Raw genomic sequence first — 25,121 nt, 5'->3', positions numbered from 1 at the left:
CAACCATCGCAGCTCGACTGTGTGTGCTTTGAAAAGGTGGGGGCATCACAGGTCAACAGGGCCCTGAGTGAGACGCAGCTGGAAGTCCTCCTAATTATTCTTAATGGTCTGGACCCCCACTCAAAGGCTGCGACCCCATTTCTTCATTATTAAGTAAGTCTGACCTCAGTGCTAATGAAAGAACAAGGTGGGTTTCTTGTGTAACACACAGACAACAGTGGTTTATAGCTTGTTTTTTTTTAAACAGCTTGACCTGTGACTCATTTGGGCTTCAAAAACAAAAAAAAACCCACCTGAAAAGCAGGGTGGACTTCAACTCTTTCGTGTGCTACACTGATGGATTACAGTGCTGACACACATGCTTGGGGCATGCAATGTGGATGTAGTTACAGTGTCATCCATCTCATCATGAAGCAAAAACATACAGGGTGTTTGAACATGGCTAATGACAGCATGGAAAAGGAAATGGGGGATTCTGTGAACATAAAAGTTTGCAAAAAAACATCACCCTGTCTGGTGACAACAGTCAGGGAATGTCATTTGGTGATCAAAGGAGTTATTTTCTGTGTGAGAAAAAAAAACTGGCGCCTCATTACAGAATTCCTTACTGGTGGTCTTGCCTTAAGTTGAGTTTCAAAAACAGGAAAAATCCGATCTCACTATTACAGAAGCAATTTCTAAACTCACGGCTGTGTCCTATCCTTTCTCAGACGTCATATACTATCTTGAAGCTACTACGAGGAACTTTCATATTTTGCTGATTTTGAAGGCCCAAGCAGTAGTGTTTCCACCACAAAATATAACATCAAAAATAAAAATCCTGCTTCTCCTAGCACACCTCCGGCGACCCAGAGGAGGAGACTAGAAATCCAAGCTGAGAGAGTCTGTAGGTCTTCCATACATCCAGTGACATTACTGGATGCAGGAAGAAAAACAGACTTTGCAGCACATGAACTCTGTTTTCCAGTCGATACAGCAGGCTACATTTACAAAACACTGATTGAACATCCAAAGTGCACGTGAAAAGTGCAAAATTTTCCCTTAATACATGACCTAGGAAATTTAAAGCGTTGTCATACAGTTCCAGTCGTCTTTCAATCATAATATTTTGGTTGATTCTTTTCCCCCCTAAATGCAGTCAGAAAACATGTTTCCGTAAAGCCAAAAATCCTAGATGTCATCGTACAGATAAGATAGGATTTAAGACTTAGAAAGTTTCTATAATGGAGCCCCTGCCCTGAAAAAAAAAAGAAATCTACACTCACTTTACATGCATGCACTGTAGTTTTAGCTATAACAGGTCCCTAAAATAGGTAACTTGCTGTGACACGTTAGTTACACGTTCTGAGTACGTTTGGTCTCTCTCTCTTTCCCCGTGTGCCCGGCAGCCTCATCCATGGTGGCCCCCATGGAGGCGAGAGGCCCAGCTGTCATCATGAAGACAGGACCCATGCATGCGAGAGAATTGCTCCCAGTGAAAAAAAGCTGTTGAGTTTATCCATTATTCAGCAGACGAATAGTTACCAGTGTTCACTGCTGGGCTCAATTACAACGTAGCTCTTAGTGAGACTTGCTGGATATGCCCATTAGTCCCTGTAGCTACACAACAGAGCTGCGGAGAAGTCCCTGGGATTGAATTAAGTCTGTTTATTTTTAATAAAGAACCATGACTCGGGTATTTCCTACGGTGCTATGCAGACAGTCCACCAATAAGTGGAGCTAAAATACTATCTGGCTTACTAACACTCACCATTCACTGGACTCAAAATAACTTCTGTAGCGTTAAAATCCCAAAAAATTCAGCTTGTCGCACTCTAGAACCAATGTTATTCTGCAGGGCAGCAGCACAGTATCACTAACCGTTATTTCAGCAATCGCATCACAAAAAGCCGACTGTTGTCCATGGCTTTCAACAGACCATGTAGTAAAGTGTGTAAATCTGCTGATTATCCCGCAATGAGTGCACACACACACACACACACACACACACACACACACACACACACACACACACACACACACACACACACACACACACACACACACATACCCACACAGGCTTTGATGTGCCTCCCTGAGATTTATCTGAGGAAAAACAAACACACCCTGCAAAAGGAGATGGTATTAGATTGCCAGAGTTTAGCGTGAAACGTCTTGAGAATACGAACGAGAGCAGAGGAGGAAAATCAGCCTGTGTGAGCTCCGCTTCATACAGAGACAAACGAGATCTAAATGGCCAGATTATTACATCTGAAAAAGAGATGAACCACGCTGAGTGACTGAGGAGCCGAAATGAACGATGTCCTTGGAGAGCAGACTTTTTAAATTAAAAAAATTCAATTGTAATTTCTGCAGTGATGCGCCCAGCAGGGCTATGTTAACCCCAACCCCTTAAAGACAGAGTCTTCTCCCCTCGTCGCACCCACCCACTACTAATGCAAAGTAAATTATTCAGCAATGTTTTCTTTCACTGTTTTCACGGGAGTCAAAGAGGTTTGAGGAAACAGCTGTGCTTCTATTAAACACTGCCCTGCAGCCCTTCCTGGCCGGACAAAGACAGACTCTCTCTTCTCTCTTGTACATTTGACAGTCATGCTTGTAGGTCGCTCACTGCGCTTTGAAAGTTCATTTTTCAAGGATGTATCTGGCACGCTGAGCCCGGGAAGAGAGGCCATCTGGTGATCCTAACACAAGGCAGCAGCGCCCTCCAATTCTGACCCACCGGGACATCCGCTTCAGCGAGGCAGGCGGAAAAGGACATGGAGCAACCAGGGCTTGTCATCATACCCTCACACACACACATATAAACACACACACAGGGGTGCATGTATATGTGCCCTGTTGCAGAAATACTGCAGGCAGTGTGAACTGTGATGACACCAGCAGGACACTGACAGCCCTGATACATCTAAACAATAAACTGGGTCTGAATGATACTTAGTGGGGCTGAAACTAGGGATTATTTTTATTATTAAGTAATCAGATTACTTTTTCTATTAACCAATTAATTATTAAGCCTTTAAAATACCAAAAAAAGCTAATATTTGGACCTTTTACTCAATTAAATTACTACATTGATGGTTAAATTCAAAGATTAAGTGCCACAAGCCCTTCTATTATGACCCAGGATACAGCTATCCTGTCTATCATTGTTCATTCCAGTACATGTATTTTCAGTCAGTTTCACTAAAGCATCAAAAGTATGATGAAAAGGAAAGTCACAGTGGATGCAGAGTAAGTTGAGTGACATGCTCTTGCATTTCTGTTGGTCTTTGTAGTGAGATAAAAGAAAGAAAGTGCACCGGTGTGAAGGGAGGGAGAGAAACAGAGAGGATGAGGACAGAAGCTCATAGAGAGGAAGCAGGTCAGACATGATACAGAGGCAGACTGTTGGACGTGATTGCAGTCAGTCATGGTATTTCTCCCCCGTTGGCTTTTGTTTTACAGAAAATGTCAAGTTACTTGAGCATGCTACAGACACATTAAAACAAAAAAGCCCGAGAAGCAGTGATGCACCTCCAATGTGAAAAACAGAGCAGCGCAGGACAGGTTTGTGCAAATAAGAGCGAGACAGTGAATTCTACCGATGGGAGCAGAAATGGAGGCTTCACAGAGAGGGTTTGATGGCTACCTGCGGGGCATGAGAGAGTATATGCAACAAAAATGTTGATTCTTCAGAGATCATCAGCAACTATTCTGTGCCCCACCTTGGATGACTTTTGGCTAAAGTTAACTTTCTTTAGTAGCTGTAATGTTCTGCAACTGTCAGCACCTTGCAATCAACAAATAGCTGCAAAACTCAACTCCTGAATCTCTGTGAGATGACAAAACAAGAGCAGCAGTTTTGACATGTTTGACACATCAAAACCACCACAAGCCACAAATACCCGTATAATGAGGTGAATTTATTTGCACCGTTTTACCTCTTCGTTCTCGATTTTTAGAGTAGCCAGGCGAGACTGAAGCTGCTGGAACCTCAGGATGAGCTCTCCATTCACTGGTGGCTGCACTGAGATCTGACACACCTGAGATAAGAAAGAGGAAATACACTGTCAGTGATCAGGAAGCTGAAATCACAACTTACCAAAGGAACAAGGAGGCCATGTAACCTCTGGTTTAAACAGGATACAGGCATTCAAATTCTTCTTCAATTGCAAAGCAAACCACAGTGACTTCTGCCAGCTGAATGCAGACAGCCACGCAACAACAGCTAGTAAACAGACATGATATCAGTGCTGGCAGTGCCAGCCAAACAGTAAAACTCATAACACATGTTGAGCTACATGACTGCAGGGGGAGAATTAACACATGATTTGTCAAATTCAGTGCCCCATAAACCCTGATCCTGTAGCCCAGACGCAGTAAAACGCTGCATTTAAGCCACTTTTTTAATCAACTCCAAATTCACTTCTACATCATTCAGTGCCTTGGAAAGAAAACATCATAAAACCCATGATAGAAATATGGTCTATTTTTGCAATTATAAACCAGGCTAGAAATGCAAACTATCAGATTTTGATGTCATGTCAGCCACTATCTTTAATTTGAACTATGTACCTCGTCTCCCATATGAGGCTGGAACTCAAATTTTGCCGGTGGGCAGAAGGCCGTAGGGTACATCTCCATGAACCTCTGTCGGTCACTCCGTGGGTCCAAGCTGTCAACGGCATTCTCTATGATGTCAAGACCCTCGTGGCGTGACGTCTCGAGGTTGTATTCTGCTGACAGGTAGGTGCGTAGGGCCCGGTTCAGACTGGCGTGGTACCCCAAATCACAGCACTGTGAGAGAGGTACAAAGAGGTCAGATAGAAAATCAGGAAGATCAGTAGCTGTACTTAAAATAAAAAAAGTAATAATAAAAGCTTGAAATTTAAAAGCTTAAAAGTAGACTCCATAATCTACATGAACAGAAAAGGGTCATCCCACCACAAAATTCAAATACTGGACAGGAACACAAATGATCCTGCATAGCTCATTACAACCTGACACAAGACTAGGGCTGCAACTAAAGATTATTTTCCATATGTGCGTGAACAACATGCTGATCATTTTCTTGATGACTTTTTCAGATGATACGTCTGTTAGAAATTTCCTCAAGCCAAAATTGATGCCTTCAAATTCCTTGTTTTGACTGATTGATTGTCCAAAACACAAAAATGACTGAAAGACTGTCACGTAAGACAAATAAAAATATCAAAACCTTACATGAGAGAACCAGAACTGGAATGAGAGGACGCATTTTATTTGAAAACTGCTTGAGATGATCAAAACAGCAAAATAGTCAATTCATTCTCTGCCGATCAACTAATTGTCTCTCTACAGTAGACAACAGCTGAATCAAAGTTACTAATGTTTTCTAATGCTGTTTAAGGATTGTTTATGGTAGTTACGTTTGTAAACAGCAGAAAAACAAGCCAATCATTTCATGTTTCTGATGGAATTAAGTCAAAGTCTTAAATTCTATACGCAAATATGCTTGTGATTGACTGGTATGTGGTCAAAAAAATGCAGACTGACCTTTAAATAAGACAAATCTCACTAGTAAACAGTCCAGCGCTTTCTGAGCCAGCAGTGTTGGCTTTGAGTTACATAATGTTACCACCAAGATCTAATGCTGATTTTTAATAACTAGAACCTCGGCCAAGGTCTGTCCTGGCAAGAAACACACACCCCTGGCACCCACAAACACACACACACACAAACACGCGACATGACCTGAGTGATAGGCAAACACAACACCTCTACCAGCCAGCTTGTACAGTTTGTTTTCCACTATAAAAAGTGTCCTTCATCAATAAACAAATGTGTGTCAGCCTGCACATATAACTCACGCAGAGCGCATCCAACACACATTCTCACACACAATCACACACACACCCTGGTGAGATGCGAAGGCTTGTGAGCAAAGCGGGGAGAGGGGTAATTTCAGCGCACAGCATGCCACTGAATAGAGGTTGCATTTCTCTTCTCTTTCAGTCCTGCCTGGAATATAAAACCCCCAAAACGCTCGCTAAGAACCTGGCCTCGTCTTCTCCCCTTTTCTCAGAAATACCACAGAAAATGGCGCAGCGAGTTTATTTCTCTAACAAAATAATAATAACCCAGGTGAGTCATATCATAAATAAGTCATGTTTATCGGTGTGGTAGCAAAAAAGGTCAAACAATCTGCTTGCGAGGTAGAGTAGAGAGACGAGTAGAGTGCTGTAGTGAATAAAGTGATGACCCACAGCTGCATATGACCAAAAAATAAAACACAGGTTTCAGGTTCAGACTCCCACTCTCTGTTCAGACAGCCTGAGAGATGTGGAAACATTTCAAAACAGTGACAAAATGTCAGAGAATGGGGGCGCTGTTGAGCAGGCCTATGGAGTAGACGCATCTACGAAAGCTCCTGCTGATTTTCAATAAATTAGTATATTTTGAACCTCGAAATCACCCGAACTTTGGTTAAAAAGTATATTAAGTGATCTGTGACTGCCTCTACAATGTCGCAGAAGCCTCCTAAAGAACAGAGAGAGAGCAGGTCGTCGAGAAACACCACCTCGAACTCCACGGCTAATTTGGAAGCAGATGCTAACGCTAAAAATCTGGAAGCGCTAGCAAAGGCAATTGGTGCCATTCAAACGTCAATTGACTCGTTCCGTGAGGAAAATCGGGTCTCCATTGCCTCTCTACACTCGACACTGAGCACGTATGGCCAAAGAATTACAGACGTGGAGGATGGACTGAACGAGTTTGATAAAAGATTGGGAAACGTGGAGTTATCACAGGCTTCACTGGCCAAAGAAAACAAGCTGCTGAGAGAGAAGGTGATATATTTGGAGAACTACACCAGAAGGCAAAATATTCGCATTGTGGGGATTAAAGAGGACACAGAGGGATCCCGGCCCACGGTGTTTATCACCAGTCTACTTCTCAACATATTTGGGGAGGAAAGTTTTGAGACACCGCTCTCTGTGGACAGAGCCCACAGGAGTTCAGCGCCAAAGCCAGGTGAGGGCGACAACAGGTCACGGCCATTCATAGCAAAGCTACACCACTATCAAAACAAAGAGTTGATCCTACGCCTTGCGAGAGAGAGGGGCCCTCTTACCTACGATGGATCGAGGATACACATCTTTCCTGACTTCAGCCCGGATATCAGCAAACGACGCGCCGCCTTCTCTGAAGTCAAACAGAAGCTTCACGCCGCGAAGATCAAGTTTGGTCTGTACTACCCAGCCACACTGCAGTTCATCCACAACAAGAAGCGCATTAAGTTTACAGATCCGGGAGAGGCGCTCGCGTATATCAACAACAAAATCGCCGATGACCAACCTTCATCTCCACATCCCACCATAGAAGAAGACATGTGAGGTAATGGTCCTAGCTCAATGAGACATTAAATACTTGAATGACCTAATTGCCTCTATGAGACGATAGCCTTACCATGGACATGGTTGTTATGCCAACTGTTCAGTATTTGTTCAGTATTTTATGTGGCACTGTTTATAATAGTAGTATTGGTTTCTGCTTCAATATAATTTAGTTTTAGCAGAGTTAATAAGAGCGCAGTTCAGACGCTATATGGTGATTGAGGTTCGTTATTATTGTTATTGTTTGGAAAGTACTAGTTACAGCAGGAAGGTCGCAAATGAGAGTTTGCGAACGTTATAAGTGTTTAAGGGGGGGTTGCCTCTGTAAGGCATTGGGTTTTTGTTTATTACATGTTAAATGTAGTTGTGTTTACAGTGTTTGTGTTTTGTTTTGTTTCTTTTATATGTATTGTGCATTCATGTGTATGCGGTGTTATTTAGATTGGATAGTCACTTACACATCTGTACTGAGTTATTCCAATGACACATAGTACCCCAGCTTCAGTCCCAGGTAATTTTGATGTGAACATAATAAGTTGGAATGTGAAAGGTCTCAATTATGCTGTAAAAAGAAAGAGGATTCTCTGCCACTTACACCACCTTGGGGTTGGCATTGCATTTTTACAGGAAACTCATCTTCGAAATAATGACCATTGTAGGGTTAAAACAGATTGGGTAGGGCAGGTATTCCACTCAAAATTTAACTCTAAAAGCAGAGGAACAGCTATACTTATTCATAAAAATGTCCCTTTTACTGTATCAAGTATTAGTTCAGATCCAAATGGCAGATATGTAATGGTTGTGGGTAAACTTTATCAACTCCATGTGGTATTAGTCAATATTTATGCACCTAATTTTGATGACGAACTGTTTTTTAAAAATATGTTAAGTTCTATCCCTAATCTGGATTCTCATCATCTGATTTTATCTGGGGATTTTAACCTAGTGCTGGACCCCGTTATGGACCGCTCCTCTCATTCTATATCAAAGCCATCTAAATCAGTACAAATTATTCAGGCATTTGTGGATGCGCACAGACTTGTAGACCCATGGAGGTTTAAGAATCCCACTAAAAAGGAATATTCTTTTTTTTCGAATGTGCATAAATCATTTTCTAGGATAGATTTTTTTTTGGTTGACCCCTGTTTACTGAGTGCAATCACAGAGTGTAAATACAATTCAATTATGATCTCTGACCATGCCCCAGTAGGTATAAATATAAAAATCTCGATTCAGCGGACAAAACGCACATGGCGGCTTGATCCACTTCTGCTTGCCGACTCTGATTTCGTGCAGTTTGTTTCAGAACAGATAGATTTCTTTCTAGATACAAATGCAACTGTTGGGATATCAGCCTCAACTCTTTGGGAAACACTCAAAGCATTTCTTAGAGGACAGATTATAGCTCGCAATGCATATACTAGGAAAATGAATTCAAGAAATGTTGATGATCTGTCCTCAAAAATCAAGGCACTGGATAGACTCATATCTGCCTCCCCGACTCCTGATTTGATCAAGGAGAGAGTAAGCTTACAAACCGAAGTCAATCTCTTAACCACCGCCCATGCAGAAAGACTAATCTTTAAGTCCCGTAGCAGATTTTATGAAGAGGGAGATAAACCTTCCAAATTGTTAGCTAACCAACTCCGTCAAAAAGCAGCATCTAATGTTATCTCACAAATAAGATTAGCTGATGGCTCTTCAACAGAAGATCATCAAGCTATTAATAACCAATTTAAAGAATTCTATTGTAGACTGTATTCCTCAGATTCAACATCCGACCACAACCAATTTGACAACTTTTTCTCTAAATTAAATATTCCTATAATTAACTCCGATTTTAAGACAAAACTGGAGCAAAATCTTACTTTGGATGAAATTGTCACTGCAATAATGTCCCTTCAAAGTGGAAAAGCCCCGGGCCCTGATGGGTTTCCTATTGAGTTTTATAAAAAATTTAGAGATAAACTAGCTCCTCTGCTCCTTTCAGTTTATACGGAAGGGCTAGAAAATAACATTCTCCCACCCACACTCCGCCAGGCATCTGTCATATTGTTATTAAAAAAGAACAAGGACCCTTTGGATTGCTCATCCTACAGACCAATCAGTTTGATAAATTGTGATGGTAAAGTGTTGTCAAAAGCTATTGCACTCCGCCTTGATGTGGTTCTTCCACATATTATTTCAGAGGACCAGACCGGTTTTGTTCAGGGCAGACAGTCCTATTTTAACTTGAGAAGGCTGTTTAACATTATTTACACTAAATCTGATACCCTACTGTCAGAAGCAGTTGTTGCACTCGATGCTGAAAAGGCATTTGACAGGATTGAGTGGGGTTATCTTTTTTTTATGCTCAATAGGTTTGGTTTTGGCCCCAACTTTATTAAATTAATTAGGCTCATTTATACTGATCCGTCTGCCTCAGTTTATACCAATTGTATTTCCTCTGATTATTTCCCCCTACACAGAGGAACTAAACAGGGAGATCCATTAAGCCCATTACTTTTTGTCCTCGCTATAGAGCCTCTTTCCATAGCTCTTAGATGTAACAAAAATATACAAGGTATTGCAAGAGGTGGCCTTACTCACACTGTCTCACTTTATGCTGATGATTTATTATTATATGTCACAAATCCCATTATAACCATACCCGAAGTTCTTACAGTTATGGAACAATTTGGACAAATATCAGGCTATAAACTCAATCTTGACAAAAGTGAATACTTTCCCATTAATAAGAATGCTGAAAATTACCCCAATCTGCCATTTAAACTGTCAACTGACTCCTTTACATATTTAGGGGTAAAAGTAACCAAAAACTACTACAGTTTATTTAAGGGCAATTTCACCCCTCTTCTAGAACAATGTAAAAAGGATATTAAACGATGGTCTATTCTACCAATATCTCTTATTGGGAGAACAAACTCCGTAAAGATGAATATTGTGCCCAAATTTTTATACCTGTTCCAAGCAATACCTATCTTTATACCACAGTCATTTTTCAAGACATTCAACCAGATGATTTCTTCCTTTATCTGGAATAATAAGCCAGCTCGTATAAGGAAAGAATTTATGGAAAGACCAAAAGACCTGGGTGGGCTCTCTCTTCCAAACCTGCGCTCATATTACTGGGCTGCAAATTTTAATGCTATCTCCTTGTGGCTAAAGGATTGGAATGGTACAGCCCCCGCCTGGTTGCAGATTGAAATGTTTACGTCTAGTCCAAACTCACTTCCTGCTTTGCTCTGCGCGTCTTTACCATCGCTAGTCAATAATATCCACGGAAACATAATTGTAACCCAATCATTGCGTATTGTTAAGCAATTTAAAAAATGTTTTGGTATCCAGAATATCTCCATTTACTCACCTTTAGTAAACAACCACCTTTTTCATCCATCTTTATTGGACAAAGGATTTCAAACCTGGTATGATAAGGGTATACATAGTATTGGGGACATGTATATTGATAAAACTTTTGCTAGCTTTGAACAACTAACCAGGAAATTTGGGCTGACTGGTGTTCACTTTTTTCGGTATTTACAAATCAGGGACTTTGTGCGCAAAAAATTTGCTAACTTCCCGAATATCCCTCCACAATCCTGCTTGGATTCTTTGTTAGGGGTCAATGTGACAAACAAAGGCAGGGTTTCATTTATATATGCTCAGATTATGGACAGATATAATCCTTCTATATCCTATATTCGTGAACAATGGGAAAATGATTTAGGGATCCCACTGTCAGACAAGGAATGGGACATGGCACTTTCTAAAGTTCATTCCTCCTCTTTATGTTCAAGACATGCCTTAATACAGTTTAAAGTTCTACACCGGTTACACTTTTCAAAAGCTAAACTTGCTAAAATATTTTCGAATATAAGCGATATGTGTGACAGGTGCAAACAGACCCCGGCAACTGTTTGTCACATGCTTTGGTCTTGCCCAAAACTTGCCCCTTTCTGGTCATCCTTTTTTGATACTATTTCAAAAGCATACAGCTGTAATATTATGCCCTCTCCTATTATTGGTATTTTTGGTGTACTTGTAGCTCCAAATGATTTCAGTTTCTCTGTGTACCTGCAGAAGGTTATTGCTTTTACTTCTCTATTGGCTAGACGTTTAATCTTGTTTAAATGGAAGGATGTTGCGCCACCATCACACCATCAGTGGATCAAAGACGTGATGCAGTATATCAAGTTGGAGAAAATGAGATGCACCCTGAACGGCTCGACCAAAAGATTCTATAAAACCTGGGACCCATTATTAGACTATGTGAATAGCTTACATGGCTTGGAACAATGAACTCTGGACTGCCCAATCTAGGCTTAAATGTACTATGATGCACTAGTTTTGTTTTTGTTTTTGTTGGTTTATTTGCTGTCTATCTTCTTGTTGCTTGTTGTCATTTGTTTTTGTTTGTTTGTTTGTTTTCTTTTTTCTCTAATGTGAATTTCTTGTCTTGGTTGCTGGCAATTTCCAGTATCCTTTATTTTTTTATTTTTTTGCACATAATTGCAACGTGAGATAACAATATATGTTAATGCTTTAAATGTAACATGTTAAATGGAAAATCCTTAGAAATAAAGTGTTTAAAAAAAAAATGTCAGAGAATACAGTAAAACTGAATACACTCTTAGAAATAAAGGTGCTACCTAGAACCCCAAAGGGTGTTTCTGCTTGTCCCCATAGGAGAACCCTTTTTGGCTCCTGGAAGAACCTTTTATAAAGGTTCTACTTGAAAACCCTTCAGAGAACTCTACCTAGAACCCAACATCAAGGGTTACACCGAGGGCTATTTGTGAACGGTTTCACTCAGAACCCCCTATGAGAGGTTCTACAGAAAGAACCTTCCTATGGTCCCAGCTATAACCTCTCTGGGGGGTTTGGGGGTTTTTAAGGTTGCTGACAAGAAACCACCCCTTTTATACTCCAAATGTTATATCTAGAACCTAATCAGGGGGTTCTATAGAGTGCTATTTTATTTTCCAAGGGTTACATCTAGAACCCTACAAGCCTTGAAAAACTAAAATCCAAAACAGTTCTTTGGATGTTTTTAATGGAACCCTTTGTCTTACCAAGAACCAAAAACCAAAAACCCTTCCTTCAAAGAAAGGTTCTTCAGAAGCAAGTGGATCTGCGTAGAACATCAGCCCTTCAGGTAGAACCCTTTTGGAATCCCTATTTCTAAGAGTGTATAATATGTGGGCTTTCAATATTAACATGAAGAGAAGGAAACGAGGAAAGAATAGTTTTCATCTCAAAAGTTAATAAGCTGCTTTAATTCTGTCCTGCACTGTAATTTCCATCCCACAGTCTGGTGCCTTAACATCTCTTTTATATCAGGCACGGCTGCTAAAGCCATCAGTCTCTCCTCTGATCATGCTTTTAAATTGCTTCTAAAGGTCCATGAAAACACCCCTGAACAGCAATGGGTCTTCTGCATGAGGACTACAAAGACAATTAAGAAAATCAAGCTAAAGGAAAGGTAACAATCGAAAGAGAAAGATGAGGGTAAAGTGTGTGTTGTGTTTATGTAAGAGTCTCCTCAGCACAAACTTAGCCCATTCTTATTGGACACAAACAAGGCTGTGCTGCAAATAAAGTAATCTCAGACCGGTGCTGACAAAAGCATGTAATTTTATATACTTACATCAATTAGGTCTGACAAGTCGTGGATGTAGTATTTGAACACGGAGGAGTTTGACGCTTCCAGTGTCAGTAGGTACTCATTCCGCGCTTTGATCGACTTCAGCTTGTTCTCGGAGTACTTGGCTTGACGCTGATGAGAGAATTAGAGGCGAGAATGAGAAACAGACAACAACAGAGCGAACAAGGGAGGATGAATTTAATGAGTCGAGAATTGCCTTTTTGACAAGTGATTGTGCTTTTATGTCTCTGCACGCATGGTGCGTCTTGGAGCCGAGACTGAATTACTGGCAAAACAACAGCTTCAATAAACATTAGAAGGGAAATAAACTAAATTCTGTTAAAAATAGCAAAAAAGGAACAAGAAGGAAAGAAGAAAACCCTAAACTAAAAACAGCCTGCGTCCGTCACTTCTGGGGTACCTCAGTCTGAGCCATGTGTCTTTGTCCTAAACTTCCTCTCTACCAGACAAATACAAGGCGGCTGATTAGTCACCGTCCACTGACCAATGGGCTCTGACTCACACGCTCACAAATCACCCATATTTTAACACTTCCCAAATGTATTCCTGGAAGAAACATGTTAAAGAGGGCATTTAATCATTTGTCACAGAGATGTAACAGAAAACAGGCCTGTTCTGAGAATACAAAGGCTGCTCGTTTGACAGCGCTTACACTGTGTTTTCCCTACTCTGGTCAGAGGGACCTCAGACAAAAAGCCACACTGTGGCCTAAATCAAGCACGTTTTCTTTTGTTCAAAATCCTGATCAGATCAGTTTGTTGTGTTCAAACTACTAAAAGAAAACCACTGACAGTAGAATTAGTGGATGGAGCTGTTGGGATGTCGCCCGATAGTTTGTGGACTACTGTTTTGAAGCCTTGAGTTTGGTATAATGGGGGATGCCATCTTGGGTCTTTTGAAACCCGAGCATGCGCAGTATAGACAAGAGCATGGAGCTGGTGGGTTCATGGTCACAATCTTCCCATTACATCTAAACAATACACAATACATATTTGTTCAGCATTGTCTAGTTTGACAGTTTGATCTGTGTTTCATGAATCTTGTATGTTGCACTGGACAGACTGAGGATGTCCTGTCAGTCACATGGTAGGTCTGTGCTGAAGTATACCCTGCTTCATTGCCCATTTTACTGTAAATGGGGCTATAATTTATAAAAGAACATCATGCTGTATAGAAAAAATCAAGTGAGAAGTAGGCTCATTTTCTCATAAGACTCCATACAATCTGACCTCTTTTTGCACCCAACGTAATTGCCCCCCACTGCAGGTTTAAGGCATCCTTGCATTGGCTTAACTTTTGAGACCCAGAATCTCCATCCACTTGTGACTTTTTTGTATGCTATTGTCACAATTTGGATAAAAATGGTTAAGGATTGTGAACCCCCGACATGTTACCTTCTCTTTCATCTTCTCGATCTTCTTCACAGAGCTGCGCCTCTGGTATTTGTCCTCCATTCGGATACTAAAGACTGGATCTCCCCTGCCAATCTGCTTCTCCTCCTGCTTCTCAGCCTCCTTCAGTTTGCTCTCGGCGCTGATGCTCTCTGAGTGGTACATGTGGTAGGTCTTCATCACCTGGACACAAACAAAAGCATGAATAAACGGAAAAGAAACAAATCTTTAAGGCCTATTTTATCATTATTACTTTTTCTAGATTGGTGGAATGGCAACATCCTGAAACCATGCCATGTTAGTTTAAAAAAAAAAGTTGAGTTTCAGGTCCATTTCTGTGAGGTCAAAGGTCAGAATAATCCATCTTCATAGTCAGGGCTGACCTTTTATAACCCACAACTAAGGCTCCCATCTCTTGACCCGCTCATTCATTACAAATCGATTCAACTCATCTCACAGCAGGCGGTTCCTCTCTCCCTCAACCACAAACCAAAGACAGATTCTCTCCAGCCTTTTTATACGAGGCTCTCATACGACCACAACAACCACAAATCACTGCAGCTAAATCTAACATGCTGCCTTCATTGCTCTGCGTTGGAAAAAAAAAATTCCGGCAAGGGAAGTTCTGGGTTTGCCTTCTGATTCTGACATGAGGTTATTAAGAGGGAGGCTGGTTTTCTGGCTTCGTAAGGTTTTAGTCAGATGGTATTTTCAAATTCAGCTTCTTTTTTGGAGAGCAAATATAGCCATAACAGGTCAGTGCCACAAGAAGGAGTTCTGGGAATTGAGGGCTAATATATATCTTTTTTTGTTTGGCCAACATGTAGCACACGATTCTTAAAGGAGGACTATGTAATATATTTCTTGTATGAAATCAGAAAACTTCCACCATATATTGAGACTGAAGAAAGGTGCTAAGTTGAAATAGCAGATTTTACATCAAGGCTACAGCCCGCATATTGTTCTCTGAAATTCCCAATCTGGACAGGAATACCTGTTTTTGTTTACCCTTTTCACATTTATTAGAGTTAAAATTAACAGGATTAATAAATGTTTGTGACGGTAAAATTCTTTTTTAAGTTTTCAGGATAATGGGCTTACAACGGGCAAGATGAGCTTCGAGACTGGAGAGGAATGAATGGCGGTAAACAACTTGCTTCAACCACAGATCTTATATTAAATAGGGATTCATTCTATTTATTTCTATGGCTCGATTTTGCTACTTGGCCTACAGAACTCATGTTTGAATGATAGGATCTTACATATTTCTCCTTTAAATATGTTTACATAGAAATATTTATTTTTGTGAAGGATATAATGGCAAAAAAAATTGAACCCTTCTGCCAGTTGTGTCATTACACTGTTGACTATTAGTCAGCAGCTATTCAGTTCAAGGGAAATGCATTCCTTTAATGCTGTATAGCTGATTAACACTACTTCCTGAACTCTGAGTCATCATCATGAGAAGAGGTTGGAGTGTGAGCGTTACTCATACTTACTCTATGGCTCGATTTAGGAGTGACTCAGTCATTAAGTAGCAGGTAACCCACGAAACACAAACAATGAGTTCTTCAAGAGGGCCGAGATGATAAAAGTCTTATTAACAGTGGCTCAAAGAGAACAAACACACATCTCCTCTGGGGACAGTGCACATGAATCACCAGCTGTGGGAGAAACGTCAAGGCCGAAGTCCATGACGCCAGCATGGAGTCATCAGCCAGAGAACTCACTGACCGTCACAGATACATTAAAATTAACAATTAGCTCATATAAAATAAACATACAGACCACAAAGGGCCACCACCTGCCACCACTGATACACTTTTTCCCCCAAACAAAAGCAAGTGCACAATCCACACAAAACTGCATTCACCAAATGCTAAGTGAAATTTGTCCTCTCACATCTCATCGGCGACTTTCATGGGGTCAAATGCAAAATTCGAGCTATTACAGAGAGGAGGACAGCAAAGGAGAGAAGAAGGGAAGAGAGGGGAAAAGTGGAGAAAAAAGGAAAGGAAAGCAGACAAGGGGAGAGGAAAGGACACAAAAAAGAAAAAGCACTCTATTCTACAGAACCATCTTTCCAAATCTTTCCAAACCGTCAACCCATCATAAGAAAAAAGGCAGATTGCAAACATTACAAAACAAAGCACATAAATTATTCTGTATGCATCACTCATCCGGTGTTACATTTAGTCAGACTTTTCTTGACATTAAATCTGTCTGCTGTGAAGCTATATGAGCCTGGTCTCATGGCAGCTGGCCAAATATACTGAACTGAGAACAAAGGCAGAAAATACATTCAAACTCCCAGGAGAAGGCAGCAATATAGAGCACCAGTGGTTTAACCTGGAATGAACCAACTCCTGCAAATTACAGCTCCACAACCTGTGTATGCAGTACACTTGTCTGCACAAAACCTCAACTTCAGTACACACAGAGACTCACCCAACTCAAAATCTAAACATCTTTCCCCCAAACTGAGTTATTTCTGTATGAGTGGAACAACGGAGCAAAGCCTGATTTGTCTGGAGCCCTCTGCCTATGCCGGGGTTTGGCCTAACTGGAACCAGTTTAGAGATGGGTGACTGACCTTGGGCCCTGTACTCCTCACTTACTGGTCTGGAATATGCCGCTGCTGTGTTTACTTTGGTGTTTCTTTTAGAGGGACATATTTAGATACAGAGCAGACCTGTTATTTCACTGGCGCAGGCCGACATGGGGACTGTGGCTGTCTGATGCAATAGCTACCCAGTGTGTATGTGTGAATATGTGTGTGTCCTCCCAAAGGGGCTAAACCAGGTCAAATCTGGAGTGTGGACTGTGATGAGAGTGACACACATTGAGTTTGGAGTAACACTTTGTTGTGTTTGGAGCTGCTCTGCCATCGACTGGAAGTGTAACCACCGTAATCCTCTGTACTGAGTAACATGAGACTTTACAAGCAAAGAGAACTTCTTTTCACTCAATCTCTTAGGAGGCCACTGCAACAACTGCTTCGACTTGCATCTCCGTCTGTGTACATCCCAGGTTACCATGACGATCAATGAGGAGGCTAAAAAAATGATTGTTAGTAGCTGGCTAATGACACAAAAGCAAGATTAATAGTATGGCTGAATTTGACTTTACATTTTACCTTACTGACATCTTATCCTGACATCATACTGTCTGACCTCATACATCACAGATGCTGACTTTTGAAGTTAGTGCTGGTAACAATCCTGATGATCAGTCCACTGCACACTTCCACTCTGTATCAGTCCATTTAAGATGAGCTTGAAGCCAGCTGTGTTTCTGTATTTGGTTGGCATCAAATTTAGAATGAGTTTATCAGTATGAAAGGTAAATATCTTGTCTTTGTGCTGTATTCAATTAAGTACAAGTAAAAAAGAATTTGCGGATTGTTGCGTTTTATTAACATTATACACAGCGTCACAACTTTTGTGGAATTGGTGTTTGTATGACGCCATAAACCCATGGCAATTACATATAAACAACATGAATTATGAGTTACACAATATGCAATAAAAATCAAGCCGAGCAATTCCATCCAGTCTCCCTGTCTAAAAGAATACACCAGCATTTAATTGTCCGACAACATGTGGAATTAAAGGCTAAGCTAGTAGGCTAGCAGGGCTGACCAGGCAATTAGTTATTGATTCATGACCTACCCTTCTCCACCGAGGTTAGAGCTACACGCAGACAAACTACTTACAGGAAAGTCACCGAACAGAAGAGGTGAAATGGCTTTTATAGAAACCAGACTGCATATTTGCAGCTTGTTTGATGTAGAAGTTTGATGGTCTGGTGAAATGTTACGAAGGCCCAGAGAAAATTTAACCTCTCGGTTCAAAGGTATAGCTAGCGTGTGTCCCTTTTTATTAGTGGTCCAAGGCGCATACCTTGTTTTCCCATCTATCTCTGCTGTCATCTCAAGAATAAAGTCAACAAATCCCAAAATAAATAATCTTTCAACAAAAGGGAACAAAGAAAAAAGAAAAAAGAAAAAGAAAAAAAAACAGAAAGAAAATGCATATGTCAAGTTATTTGGCTTCAACCTCCTGGTGTTGAATGAATTTACTTTAAAGAGCAAGAAAATACAGCTGATAAGAGCAATTAAAAACAGAACATGAACTCTAATGAGTCAAGCATATATCAAGTTAATACTTCACAGTTGGAATAGCCAGATCATGAGGGTAAAAGAGATTGTGTTTCAAACTTTTGTGCTGTAAAAGAAATTAGACACTCTAACAACAACTTTAGCAATCTTTGGTAGTAGTCTATTTGCTTGAATGTTCAATATTTGATCCCTGAGACATCTTTAAGCTACAGGGTTAAAGACTGTTACAAGCAGTTAGAAGCTACAACATAGCTCAGTGCTATAAACCAGTCTCAACCACAGCAGAAACCAATGTACTTAAGTGCATTAGTTAAAAAAAAAGAGCAGCCATTACTACTTACTGTGTATAGCTCATTTAGGACCTTCATTAAGTCTTCCTGGAGCTGAAAGGCTATTTCCTTGCTCTGAAAAAGAAACACAGGAGAAAAATTGCAATGAGATCATTACAACAAATCTGACACAATGAAATACACAAAATGACTTTTCCCAAACAAAAATTATAGCTAATACAAACCAACACAGTGGAAACAATTTGTTAGTCCTGTTTGCCAAGTCGAATTTCCATTGTAAACACTGCAGCTACTACTTTTATTGAACTCAAACTTGACAAGTCTGTTTAGCAAATGCGCTATTTATTATATATTAGATTTTATATGGATGGGGGGACAATGACCAGACATTGACCCGTGGTTTGCATGGTACAAACACAAAACAGAAAAAAAGGATTTATGACCCTGTGTCAAAAACACGGTTTCTGCGTGAAAGTGGTGTCAGTGTCAGAGCAGCTTTTCCACTCAAATCGTCGAACACAGCTTGAGTTTCACCATCCACATGCTCAACACATTATCTGGGTTCCACGCCTCAACGTGAAAGATTTTTCCCAAATATGTTAACTCAATCAGCCATGCCACAAGGCTGACTCAGTAATACTATCGTACACACACACTTTAATGCATCTCACGGTTGTGGGATACAGTTTAACAGTGATGCCATGATGGATTTAGAGGAGCTTTCACTATTAATTTGACTATGGAGCTCCCATATTTCCTTCACACTGACTCATATACTGTATCATATGTTTATGAGATTATGAGTCATGACAGTGAATTTTTGATCTCACTACTAGAATTGATACCGTGCGCTGCTACCTGGATGATGTTACAGCCTTGACCTGCACTTCGGGTCTTTCTTTAACCCAATTATCCTCAGACAAATCTCATTCTGGGAGCCGCTCCCAGCAAAAGGCTGTAAGAGGTTGTGAGAGGGTATTGAACCACCTAGTGCAGTGGGCTACAGCAGTGATTTACTTCTGATCGAGTCTGTGGAAGAAGACAGTGCATTGCAGATTTTTTTTAAAGAACAGTGATAGTCACAAATAAACTACATACATCTACAACTGAAATCAAGTGAAGGTTTCGTGAGTGGGTCCCCATTTTCTTTTTATTATGCACAAGCACAAAAAGGTGTGTCTGCAATACACATTCCTGCTGCTTGTTTCAAGATATTACTCTGACAGTTGGTTATAGAGCTGCACAACTGATCAAATATTACTCACATTCACCAATCATAAATTTATTAAACACTTCCTAAACTAACAGCAAAAATTTCCTGGATGTTGCTGCTGTAGCACAGAGTAGAAGAGAAATATACAACAGAAAGCAGATGGGTGAAATGAAGATCTAATGTCTGGAGCAGGAGGCAAAGAGCTCATCCCTCGAATTGGATCATCATCCCCTCTTTGGAAGTGTTTCGGATTTGGTGCAAATGATATTAAGCTTTTAGATGATTCACTGTGAATAAGTGTTATTTTGACGCACAGATTAGTACATTTGCAGCTATGTAGCACAACATAAAAGTGAATGCAGTGCTCTATTTATTTAAATGTGGAGATGCGCTAAAAATGTGATAAATAATAGTGATCACAATAATGATAAAAAAAAATAATCAACATTATTATTTTGGACTTCATCATGCAACCCTAGCCAAGAAACATAGCAAAGTGCCAACATAGGCAAGAAAGAAGAAGAAGGCAAGCTACAAACATGGATGCAAACATTGCAGGATTTAAAATATGAAAAAGTTGGCTTTTGAAAATTCATTCAGGGTACTTGTTTGACCTCAGAGTTACACAAAATGCATTTCTAGTGAGATGTACTGAAAGTAAACATAACGTTTGTTTGTCTACAAGAGAAGTCCACAGGTCGCCTTTAAGAGACGCGGATTGACACAAGTGCAAAAATGCAGATTGTCTGGAAGAATATTTGAATTAGACTGTAAAATATGCATTAGACAGGACTCATGAGATTTTTTTGAGACATGTTTTTATGCTTGCTGCAATTCATGCAACCAGAATGTGCTAGCTGTCCATCTGCTTCAGGGTCCAGAGCATACACTGAGGTGAGCTGAAGCAAACCAACTAACAACAGGTTAAATCATCACAAACTCAATGCATTTCTTTGTTGCACTGCATGCATTTGGGTGTATCTGAGCTGTTTTCAAGAAACTATGACAACTATTACAGGGTTTGAAATTAGCCATGTCCCGAAGGCCACAAAAAGTTAATCTGTGGTCACCAAATATTCCATGTAGGCAGCCCTGTGGCCACCCCAAGTTTTATTCCTATACCGTGAGCCTTTGCTGACACAACATTATTGTTCCACAAATACCCTGATTCCTTCCAGGTTTTAGTTGTTGGCTAGCTACTGATAAGTTGGGGCTACTGAAGTATGACTTTTCAAAGCCTACTTTAAGTGCGAACATAATCCTTACAGAAGAACCAGAAACACAGGGTGGACAACTAAAAAATGAACTGGTAATGAAAATTTAGGTGTGAATAGAGCAGGGGTTTAAGTGGCTAGAATATGTCACATCTAAGGATGTAATGTACTGTGGTGTGTGTCACTAGCTTCCTCTACTAGCCAAGTAGCCAAGTCAAGCTCAATTTTCATCAGAAATAACGCCTCCAAGAAACATCACATCAGAATTCATTGGAAAAGTGGACAACACAAGTGTCACAGTTAAAGATGTCCATGTTGCCTTAACTTTCCTTTTCTTTTAAATTTAGATGACAAAAAATGTACTTTGGCCACCAAATTTAGGAGCTTTGTGGCCTATAGAGGCAATGCTTAAAAATATCAGCATCTATCCCTGAAATTCAAATTCTAAAGCAATGAACAATGTATGGGATACCCTGACTTGAGATTAGTTGAGTCACATATACTGTCTTGCACACATGCAGTCTATTGTGGGTGTTGGCAACAGATAAGAGGCTCTACTGAGGTCACCCACCTCATTGATCCAGGTGAGTTTACACACAGGTTCCTCCTGACACACAACTACACACATTTTCAACTCTAAAAAAAGACCTCTGATGACCTGTCAACACACAACAGGCCAAGACAGAAGCAATATTGTGAAAACTTCTGCGCACAAACTCTCACTCTTGTTCTTCATACATTTCTCACAGGTAAAGCTGCACGATGTCCAAGGATGTGAATAGACAGCAAAGAGGATTACGTTCTCAGTTACCGGCTGCCAGGTCAGTGAAATAAGAGTGTCGTACTGGGTGACCTGGCCGGTTGGCAATGTATTCTCAACCATCACCTTGTCTGGCAGTTGCCAAATTTGTAAGCTCTTACCAAATCAGAGGGCAAACAGCTTGTAAGCCTGGATAACCAGAGCTTTAGGAAACCACCAAACCTGGCAAGAGTCGAACTCAGGCATGTTTGAGAGTGAAGTGTAGATAGGGGAGCAACAGAAAGGTCTTGAGCTACACTATATTTATAACGAAGGTAAATTATAGGATGATCTGGTCCTTGAGTTTATACTAAATCTGTAATTGTATCTTGCATAAGATGACGGTACCATACTTTCACTAAATGGCCTATCAATTGTGGATTCTTACAAATTACAAAGATCGTAAAGACACAGGTCTCCTGTGGGAAAATCCATTAGCAACTGTCAGTTCAGAGGACAGAACCTTTGACTATCTGTCAGATCCAACGCCCGTCAGCTCTTCTCCATTGAGAAGGCTGGGAAGTGATCCAGAGCTCAATGAAAAGCCTTCTCAGGGATCACATGAGCTAAGACAGAGTGTGTGTGAGAGGAGTAAAGACAGAGATGAAAGTAAATGGGCACTGTATTCAAGACGTGATTGGAGTACTTTCACTAGAAAAGCTACACCTAACATAATGCTTTAAAGAACCCTGTGAAATTATCTCGCCTTTCAAAGTGCCACTTAATGGAGCACAGAAACTGTACACCTCAAATTACAAGCAATGAGGGCTGTTTACTAAATGCTCTGTTGTGTAACTGATGTCGCTGATTTCATTTGCGCAACTTACCCCCTTTCATTTTAAAGGAATCTCAGCTGGGGGGGGTTTCCAATTCGGTCCAAATTCATTAAAAAGATCCTACAAATGGTTTTCCTCTTTAAAGCTCATACCATCTGTATTCCAACCACATTAGAAAGATGAAACAAACCCAGAGAGGAGAAACCAAGTCAGCCTTTGGGGAGTGGTGGGTTTCATATTGCCACTGACATTAATCATGGTATAGCGATGGCAGTTGTATACCCTGTGGGGGCCTCCGTGTGTGTGGCGCTCAGCAAAGATCTGAGTGCCTTATCCGCACAGACACACATTTAAGGTACGCAGTCAAAAGTCTGACAACGCCTTAGCTGATGTTTTTCAGAAAACAAGCTTTGACATACATGCATCATCATTTTATTTAAATACCAAAAGAATAGTTTAACATTTTAAGAATTAACATTATTTTCTAATAGTGAAATGTCATCAAGCACACAATTTGGTTTCAACAAAAAGGCACCATGGTACAAAACCTGGCAACCTTACTGTGACAGACTTTAGGAGGCTATGCAGTCAGTGCACCCAGCTGTTGATTGCAAAAAAAATAATTCCACCACAAATACATCACATTCCTGTTGGTTAATTTGAGTGAGAGGTGTTGGTATGCATATTTTTCACTTATAATAGGCTAGGCTATCTGTTTCTCCCACTCTCAGTGTTTATGCTAAGCTAGGCTGAACACATCCTGACTTAAGCTCCGCAGATGACATGAAACTATGCAAGCTATAAATGCTCACCAGCCATTTTTAAAGCAGAAATTTTGACTTGTAATAGTAGTAAAAAGACATATGTTACTAAAAACATTAACGATTGCTTTGTTCTATTCAAATGCCCCAGTAAGTCACAACAGTACGACAGCATGAACAATACCAGGATCCTGAAACTAAAGCAGCTAAGTGGAATGCAGCCATCATTGATTTTACTATACACACCTGTGCTTTTCCTCCTGTGAAATGTCAACATGTTTTCTGTAAAAATGCTTGTAAAATAAACAGCACATCCAGCAGAGTTCAAATCGGCCTCAAGCTCTGGGACATTCACCTCGTAGCTGCAGCCACAGAACGTGACTTCCATAAATAAAACAGAGCAGAGTAAAACAAAGAGCCGGTTGTATGAATAATGAAAACTCAATACATGTGATAAGATCTGTCCAAGCATAAAGAAAGAAAGAAAGAAAGAAAGAGTGGTCTGCTGTTTGACTCTTGTATACAAACAAAAAAGCCAAATGGGATGTTTTCTAAAAGAAGTTGTGGTAGTTGCCTGATAAAAATGACGACAACGAAGCACTGAAGAAGTAAATGCACATGCCAAAATGGCAAACAGGTCAACCGGAGGATGTTGACGAAGACAACAGGGCTACTCTCAGGTCCTCCTCGGCTGTTCCACCTCACAGCGTGAGACCTGAACATACAAGGAAATAAAAACACAGGTCTTTGATGTGCTGGAAGGATGACAACAGTACAGCTGTCTCCTCGGAGCTGTGAGGGAGCCCATGTAACATGGGGGACTTCTCTGTTGTTTGTGGCTCGTTACTGAAGCTCTGCCGAGATCAAAGGCTTGGGGAGGCTTTAATTAGAGGGCGAGCAGTGTCTCAGGTCTCCTATGAACCCGGACCTCCCACCAGTCTGCCGTTTGTCTGCAGAGTGTCACCTGAGCCAATGAATCCAATGAAAAACTGCACTGGAAACTTTAAAAGGGACGACCCTGCAGATTGTGAGGATTTGGCAAAGTGTCATCAGAGTTTAAAAAATGTAAATCACCACTGAAGGTAGTCTATCATTATGATCATCAAAGTGTGTCGAGTCAGCGGAGGCAACGAGAGTAACATCTGAAAAATGACTGTCTGTTTCACATCTGGCTTCATTAGTAGAACCATAAGCCTTTAAACTCTATCAAAAGGAAATGACTGCTACAGCTTCCTGTTTGTGTTTTGGGGGCTCGTGAGTATTTAAAGACCACGCCCCCATACGATCAGATGAAACCACAACCATCAAGAGATGTTAATTACTTTGAAAACGAATAAAAGAGCCCCGCTTTTACTTTTCAAATCGAGTTAGACGGTCAGGTTCGGAGCAAAATGGAGAGAAAGAGACGGAGAATCAGAGATAGCAAGAGTCGTACAAGCTAAACTGACACAAAGGCGCTCCTCTGAAGAAAAGCAACTTTGTAATTTAGGCCTGTGGTGAGTTCATGTGTCTCCTGCAGCATAGGAGCTCATAATCT

General features: G+C 40.6%; 1 protein-coding gene across 3 annotated transcripts in view; it reads right to left on the bottom strand.

Annotated features, from left to right (window-relative positions):
- Window positions 1-25,121, bottom strand: part of srgap1a (SLIT-ROBO Rho GTPase activating protein 1a) — a 111,207-nt gene that overhangs the window by 37,444 nt on the left and 48,642 nt on the right. For all 3 annotated transcript variants that reach the window (XM_084735051.1, XM_084735052.1, XM_084735053.1), the window contains exons 4-8: window positions 18,873-18,935; window positions 14,415-14,594; window positions 13,003-13,131; window positions 4,558-4,779; window positions 3,924-4,025 (exon numbers count right to left, since the gene is read on the bottom strand). In XM_084735051.1, coding sequence (XP_084591177.1) covers window positions 3,924-4,025; window positions 4,558-4,779; window positions 13,003-13,131; window positions 14,415-14,594; window positions 18,873-18,935 — 696 coding nt within the window. The remainder of the gene's footprint in view (window positions 1-3,923; window positions 4,026-4,557; window positions 4,780-13,002; window positions 13,132-14,414; window positions 14,595-18,872; window positions 18,936-25,121) is intronic.

The sequence above is a fragment of the Lutjanus erythropterus genome, chromosome 13, assembly GCF_056507025.1.
Source record: "Lutjanus erythropterus isolate fLutEry1 chromosome 13, fLutEry1.hap2, whole genome shotgun sequence".
NCBI classification, from domain to species: domain Eukaryota; kingdom Metazoa; phylum Chordata; class Actinopteri; order Lutjaniformes; family Lutjanidae; genus Lutjanus; species Lutjanus erythropterus.
This window is presented reverse-complemented; position numbering and strand designations above follow the sequence as displayed.